Source organism: Sinocyclocheilus rhinocerous, unplaced genomic scaffold (genome assembly GCF_001515625.1).
Source record: "Sinocyclocheilus rhinocerous isolate Xijiao unplaced genomic scaffold, SAMN03320098_v1.1 scaffold387, whole genome shotgun sequence".
Classification (NCBI taxonomy): Eukaryota; Metazoa; Chordata; class Actinopteri; order Cypriniformes; family Cyprinidae; genus Sinocyclocheilus; species Sinocyclocheilus rhinocerous.
Genome location: NW_015651557.1, coordinates 2,985,242 through 2,992,982, shown reverse-complemented (window position 1 = coordinate 2,992,982; position 7,741 = coordinate 2,985,242). Strand labels below are relative to the sequence as shown.

Sequence of the window (7,741 nt, the reverse complement as noted above, 5' to 3'; positions counted from 1 at the left end):
CCATCTCTATCTTTCTGTCGCTCGGCTCGGCTAATGTCCGTCCCATGCACTGAAAGCTCTCTCCTCCACATCACGAGTAGACACGCCCCTTATTGTTGATTGGCTACAAGTTTGTTTTGCTATTCGGCCCGAATCAGTTTTCTGAAGTGTTTTTGAAAAATCACATACCCTGCCTTTAACCTCTAGTTTATTGAACTGTTGTGTAAAATTTATCACACACAATTCAGATCAACATTTTTGCTTGTGTAATATTGCTTGAACATATGCAAGGAAGACAAGACCAATTACAATGCAATATTCAAGAAATTCAAGAAAAAAAACCAATCTCATTTTGTTATGCGGACATTACAATTATGCTGTCATTACTGGTTACATCTTGGTTGGTGAATATTCTGAAAATGTTTAAACTTATCTTTGAATCTACAAAATCCTATTTGAAAGCATTTCACATGTGGTTTGAGATTAATTATTTAATTTCAGAACAACCCAAACAGCTTGGGGTCCTAGCAAGCAATGTAAAACTCTACATAAAGATATTTAAATAATTCTAGATTGTATTAATATACGATATACTTATGGTTTAGGCCTACTGAAACCACATGACATTTTTTTTACTGTTACAAATGAACTCTCTCTGTTATTTTTATACACTGAAAAAAACCTGGCTTTGAAACTACAGTATTTTCACTCAGAAATTTCTGGTAAATTTCACAAATCATCATGAAAGGGCAAGTAACATCGAATTAAACATGACATTTTAAGCAGAGAGACTGACTTACATTTCTTGTAAAATGTACTCCAATGATTCTTGATTCTTGAACTATTATGCTTTTTTTTTCTTTCCAACTTTCCAGGATTAAATCAGAATATGCTATATTTGTTTTTAAAAAGTATCAGGGTTTCCACAAATATATTAAGCATCACAAGTATTTTCAACATTGATAATAATAAGGAATGTTTCTTGAGCACCAAATCAGCATTAGAATGATTTCTGAGGGATCATGTGACACTGATGAATGAAGTAATGAAAAATTCAGCATGGCCACCACAGCATATCTGTTTCACATTTTAATGAAGTGACGTGAAGGCCACATATGGTAACCCATACTCAGAATTTGTCCTTTACATTTAACCCATCCAAGTTAGTGCACAGACATTAGGAGCAGTGAGTAGTGAACACACACACACACACACTGTGGCACACACACAGCCATGTTTGCTGTGGCACCTCAGCTGTGGGTAATGCAGGTGGAAAAGAGCGTTGTTTATTCACTCCCTCCACCTACATTTCCTGCTAGTACTGAGAATTGAACCTTTTTGAGAATTGAGCCATTAGGCTACAACTGTCCCAAAATCATGGTTCCACTGGGGCTCGAACCCAGGACCTTCTGTGTATAAAACAGACGTGATAAATGCTCTACAACCTGTTATTATTAACGTTGAACCCAATCTTGTTTTAGATCATGAATGCTGAGAGCGAAAGTCTCCTAATGAGAAGAATGGAATTTTTCCACAAGTATGATATTGAGGTCTGGCTGAAAAAAGAGGTGAGAGTTAATCTTGTGGCTCTCTCATTTATACCAATATTTATACCAAGAATCACATGACAATATCTGAGTTGTACTTTGTGCAGGCTTTATCAATAGATACAAACAAGAAAACACTGACATTTGATGATGACTTAATCCAGTGCTATGACCAAATCCTTATTGCAACAGGATGCAGGTAAGTGTCTGATGATAATTACTGATATATAAACTATTATTTGACTGCAGTTTTTATTGTATATGTCTAGATACGGTATTATTTTTCATCTTTTACTCAACTTCGGTCCACCTAGATTCCAGAACTTACACACTACTTGATATTTGTTCTTCAGAGCAAAAAGCCTAGATTGCCCTGGTGTGGACCTGGAAAACGTGCTAATGCTGGAAACACCAGAGGATGCCCGGTGCATCCACTACGCCTGCATGGGCTGCAGGACAGTCGTTGTGGGCACTTCCTTTGTTGGTACACACACACACACACACACATTCACCATACGTCTTCTTGCCATATGCAAAGCTAATGTTATCAGTTGATTTATGGATGTATCCCAAAGAAGAATCATGATAGGTAGGTAGATAGATAGACAGATAGATAGATAGATAGAAATAACAGAGAGGTATTTATAATATGCAATATGTCTTTAAATGTCAACATTTTAAGTATTTTTGTAAGGTGTTTTTTAATTAATATTATTTTTGTCTTAATATATATTAACTGTTGTTCAGAAGCTTGGTATAAGTAAGATATTTAGTAAGAAATTATCTAAAAGAAACAAGTTATTTAAAAGATTTTCTGTCACATTTTCCACAAAAATATCAAGCTGTTTTATATTAAATGAATATTAAACTGTTATTAAAAAATATTAAACTGTTTTCAGCATTGATACTAATCAAAAAAACCTTCTTGAGCAGCAGATCAGCACATTAGAATGATTTCTGAAGGATTATATGACACTGAAGACTGGAGTAATGATGCTGAAAATTCAACTTTGCCGTCACAGGAAAAAATTACATTTTAAAATTATAATAGAAACGAGTTCATTTAAATTGTAATAACATTTTTTATTTTTGGTCACTGTCTGCTATCAATGTATGGAAAGAGCATGATGACAAAATATTATGTGAATTATTCTTTCAACATGTTTTTCCCCCCCATAATATCTAATCTTTTGTGTTTGGCATTGAAGGCATGGAAGTGGCCGCCTATATGATAGATATGGCCAGTAGTATCACGATCATTGGAAGCAGTGAACTCCCTTATCAGAAGACTCTCGGCCCAGAGATAGGAAAGGTCACCATGATGGTATGTTATAAGGGCCAATACAACCATCTCAGTCATACTGATATCAAATATGCACTTAATGATTATCTTCTTACTTTGCTTTGTTTGTTCTTTAAGGTGCTGGAAGAGAGAGGGGTGACGTTCTACATGAATGATGCCGTCGCAGAGGTTCAAGGCGAAAATAGGAGGGTAAAGTCAACAGGGTCATTTGTTCTAAAAATAAATGTATTTATTTTTTCCAAAAACAACACATCAGTACTTTCTTTTGGAAGTTAATTGACTGAAATACATGATCAAGAACACTTAACTGGACGATGGCCTCTTTTCATTTGGTTCATTATGACTTATTAAAAGAATAACCTGTTTTTTCACAGGTTAAGGCTGTGAAATTGAAGAGCGGTATCACTATAGAAGCCGATTTGTTAATCGTTGGAATTGGTATGTACAGTCGTCAAACTGAGTGCTTCTTGAATTTAAATAATCTGAACAACAGGTTTATGCTCTCTTCTCCCCAATGATCTCCATATAAGCGGTATCACTATAGAAGCCGATTTGTTAATCGTTGGAATTGGTATGTACAGTCGTCAAACTGAGTGCTTCTTGAATTTAAATAATCTGAACAACAGGTTTATGCTCTCTTCTCCCCAATGATCTCCATATAAGGTGTCAATCCCAATTCAGAGTTTTTGAAAGGGAGTCCAATAAGGATGGACTCTAAGAACTATGTAATTGTGGATAAGGTAAGTGTTATGACCAATTTCCTTGAGCTCAAACCTTACACTTCCAAAATCTTTAATCGTGTCCCTGTCTGTCTAGTACATGAGGACCAACGTAACAGACGTCTACTGTGCAGGAGATCTGACCTTCTTTCCTCTCAAAATGGCAAAAGGCCAGAATGTGAGCATCGGCCACTGGCAGACAGCGCAGGCACATGGTAATCAAAGATGTGTATATCTGCTAATTTTGCCAACTTTTAGGAGTATATTAACATATAGGGAGGGCCCTATCATACACCCGGCGCAATGCGGCGCCAGGCACGACGCAAGTGTTTTTTGCTAGTTTCAGCCCGACGCAGTTGTCATTTTCACGTCCTGCTCCACATTGTTTAAATAGCAAATGCATTTGCGCCCATTTGTGCACCCATGGGCGTGCTGGTCTGAAAACGAGGTGTGTTCAGGTGCATTGCTGGCACGTTGCTATTTTGAGGCAACTGAAATGGACTGCGCCATTGACTAACAAAAACCTGGTCTAAAGTCAGGCGCAATATTTTTTCTTTGTTATTTAAAGAGTGCGTTAGTAATATGCGCCTATAGACGGGTGCACAACGCACGTACACATTGCTTATTACACACACAGGGACGCGCAGCAGCACAGAAACATTTTTAAAAATGAAAAATTTAATTCCGCCATGTAAATAGCGAAACCGCCATGGCGCGAGCGCAACTGGCTTTTAAAGGGGATGGGAGATGAGACTTTGATTGTTTTATGGCACGTTACGGCCAAAACACACCCATTACGCATTAAGAGAATAGGGACTACCCTTTTAGACCATGCGCCGGGCGTGCCGACCATTTTTCCCGTCCTTAAACTAGCAAAAGTGGATTCGGACACGCCCTAAGCGCAATTGCGCCGTGCGCTTTAGACCATGCGTTTAGATCGTTAAAATAGGGCCCATAGACACCATAAAGCTAATAGACATGAACTAAAAGACTAATGATACACCAACTTTTGACAACCAAAAATATTCTGCTGAAAACATGATTTAAAAAAATGTTTCTGTATGCATTTATTTTTCCTCACAAAACAACAATTTTTTTAACATGTTTTTTTTTTCGGTTCACTGATAAAACGCTTCTCCAATGATGTGTTTTTACTGTGCCAGCATCTATTTTGTGCACGCAACTTGGGAAAGCTGCAACAGGTAAACATGCCAACAGTGTGGATGCACTTCACTGAGACCCAAAATTATGCTAGAATAGTAATTTGTAAAATTAGCTTAACTGAAGTATTGAGAGGCGTCTGTTCGCTGAAGAATTTTACTGGTGCAAAAACATTTGGTGCATCACTGGTCTTTAAATATATAATTGTGTAGTGCTCAAATGTCTTTAATTTCATTATAACTTTTGCCTTATTAGGAAGGATTGCGGCCTTAAACATGATGCGCAGGGAGGTGGAGCTAAACATAGTGCCATTCTATTGGACCGTCCTGCTGGGGAGAACTATTCGATATGCTGGTGCTGCCATTTAATGTACATGTTTATGCTTTACGGATTGTAAAATACAGGTATTTGTATGTAATTATGTCCTTATTCTTCATTATTCACAGGGTACGGGGAAGGATACACTGAGATGGTGCTGAAAGGGAGATTTGAGAACATGAAGTTTTTGGCACTTTACCTCAAGTAAGAAGCTGTAGGTTTGTGGCATCCATTCTTTATACCTGTTTTCTATTTAAAGCTAGAAATATTGGCTGTGTACTTTTAACTGCAGGGATGATGAGGTGGTGGCTGCAGCAGGATTGAATGTTGAACCGGCTGTCTCTGTGGTGGCAGAAAGGTTGGCGGAAGGAAGAGTGATTACAAAGGCAGAAGCAGAGTGAGTGAGAACTCTACAGTATATGTGAAAATACAGATATTCCTGCAAGTTAAAGGTTCACTGAATCATTTATTCCTCATTGATTGTATTCATCTTTCTAAACAACCGATACAACCAAGGAGTCAAGGTTTGGATGGTAAACTAATGAAGATGTTATTTTCCTGCGGCCCCAAAGCGATTATAAGTTTATACTAAAAATGTGCATACTTTGCTCAGTATACATTCATATTGCATAAATATTTATAGTAGTATGGTACACTCTCAGAAAAAAAAGGGTAGAAAAGCTGTCACTGGGGTGGTTCCCTTTCAAAAGCTACATATTTGGACCTTTTTACCCCTAAAAATTGCATATTGGGATCTTTAAGGCATTTATTAGTACCTAAAGTGTGCATATTAGCACCTAAATGGTACATAGTAGTAGAGGATGACTGAGTTTGGAGTTTACCGATACAGATAGCTAGGTTAGACCACATTGGGCGATACTGATTAATCAACCGGTTAACTGATTAATCAACCAATTTTTAAAATGGATACTGAACGATAACTAAAATAGTGCTTTACTATTTAAAAAAAAAAACTTTGTAACTGAATAAATATATTAAAATTAAATATTAATTATATATTGACCATTTTAAAGTTAGTTCATAGTTCATTAACTTATGTTAATTGAAGTAATTTATTAACACAATCTAAGAAGGAACAGTACTTCTACAGCTTTTATCAACCTTAGTTACTGTTACAAATGGACTCATTTTGTAAAGTTTTATCAATTTGTAAAGTTTTCTGAATTTGTAAAGAAATTGTACCATTTCATATCTGCAGTCATTCTTAAAGATGGAAATCTTTAAATATTTACACAAAGGCCATAGCATTGAAATGTCATACATATGTATATTGGGTTATACTTTATTTTAAGGTGTCCTTATTACAGTGTAATTATACATTTAAGTACTGAGTAATATTAATTAACTACATGTACTTGCTATATGGTTAGGGTTAGGATTAGGGTTTGGCTTAGGGTTACTTGCATGTAATTATGCATAATTTATTGTTAATATAATAGTAAGTACATGTAACATTTGTAACAAGGACACCTTAAAATAAAGTGTTTCCAGATATTGTATACGCGCAGTATCATGTGTCAAAACAAACATCAGTGATTTGCCTGTAGGGGACGCTCTCATACTGTATAATGACATTGGACCTTCTCAGCGGCTCCAGCAATGGACGCAATCCAAAAAAAATAAAAAATCTGCATGGATTTTTGGCAATAGCTGGTAGTTCCATCAATTGAAAAGGTACCACTTTAGTGACAGCTTTTGTACCATTTTTTTCTGAGAGTGTCATATGCTATTCTGAACAATGGCTGCATCTGAAATCACATACTTCCATACATACAATATATTAGACGAAAAACTGTATGTGAAAAGAGCAGTATGTCCGAATTCACAGCATTCTTAAAACAGTAGGCTATGTGGAAGTATACAAATTACTTACAACTTCGGAATCTAATGGACACTTACTTTACTATCCCATGAAGCCACAGGGAAAGGATTTGTGAATAGCAGTGAAGTGACTCAGCTGACACTGGTAGGTCACATGACAGTGACAATATGACAAATGCAGTACATCCAGATTTCATTCATACTACTTCACACATTCATTCTATATTTACTTATTCAAAAAAAGTACCTGCACAGGGAGTATGTGATTTCGGATGCAGCCAATGAAAAGGAAAAATACCTTTTCCTTGATCTCAAAATGGCTGCCACCATGAAGGAGGTACTGTCGGAACGAGGAGCGAAGGAGCGAGGAGACGCGGAGATGAGGGAGAATCCTTGAAGAGTCTTTATTGAACAAAACCAGGGAATCACACACATAGGTCATAAAATAGACGTTTAACACTGGACGCAGGACACAGGAAAACACAGGGCTTAAATACCGGGAATTAAACGATGACCTGGCATCAATAAACATATAAACAAGGGAGAAAGGGAGGTAATGGGGAGCACATGGGGGGCAAAACACAAGACACAGGAACACAGGGCTGACATTACCTTCCCCTCCCGGAAGGCGCGTCCACGTGCCACATAACTTCCAACGGGGAGGGGGCGTGGGCGCTCTGGAGGCCTCCACGGACAGGCTTACTTGGGACGGAAGCCCTCCAGGGTGGTACCCGTTCCAGGACCCATGACGGATCAGGCAGTCCAGGGAGCCATGGCGGAGCAGGGAGCTCAGGGGGCCATGGCGGAGCAGGCAGACTGGGGAGCCATGGTGGAGCAGGGAGCTCAGGGGGCCATGGCGGAGCAGGCAGACT

At 37.9% G+C, this 7,741-nt stretch overlaps 1 protein-coding gene across 1 annotated transcript in view; it reads left to right on the top strand.

Moving 5' to 3' along the window:
- The window catches only part of LOC107713142 (apoptosis-inducing factor 3-like), a 14,621-nt gene that overhangs the window by 3,168 nt on the left and 3,712 nt on the right, over positions 1 to 7,741 (top strand). Inside the window, exons 5-15 of the mRNA XM_016518576.1 lie at positions 1,461 to 1,547; positions 1,634 to 1,725; positions 1,880 to 2,010; positions 2,735 to 2,850; positions 2,947 to 3,018; positions 3,204 to 3,267; positions 3,493 to 3,569; positions 3,646 to 3,763; positions 4,965 to 5,063; positions 5,156 to 5,231; positions 5,320 to 5,424. Coding sequence (XP_016374062.1) covers positions 1,461 to 1,547; positions 1,634 to 1,725; positions 1,880 to 2,010; positions 2,735 to 2,850; positions 2,947 to 3,018; positions 3,204 to 3,267; positions 3,493 to 3,569; positions 3,646 to 3,763; positions 4,965 to 5,063; positions 5,156 to 5,231; positions 5,320 to 5,424 — 1,037 coding nt within the window. The remainder of the gene's footprint in view (positions 1 to 1,460; positions 1,548 to 1,633; positions 1,726 to 1,879; positions 2,011 to 2,734; positions 2,851 to 2,946; positions 3,019 to 3,203; positions 3,268 to 3,492; positions 3,570 to 3,645; positions 3,764 to 4,964; positions 5,064 to 5,155; positions 5,232 to 5,319; positions 5,425 to 7,741) is intronic.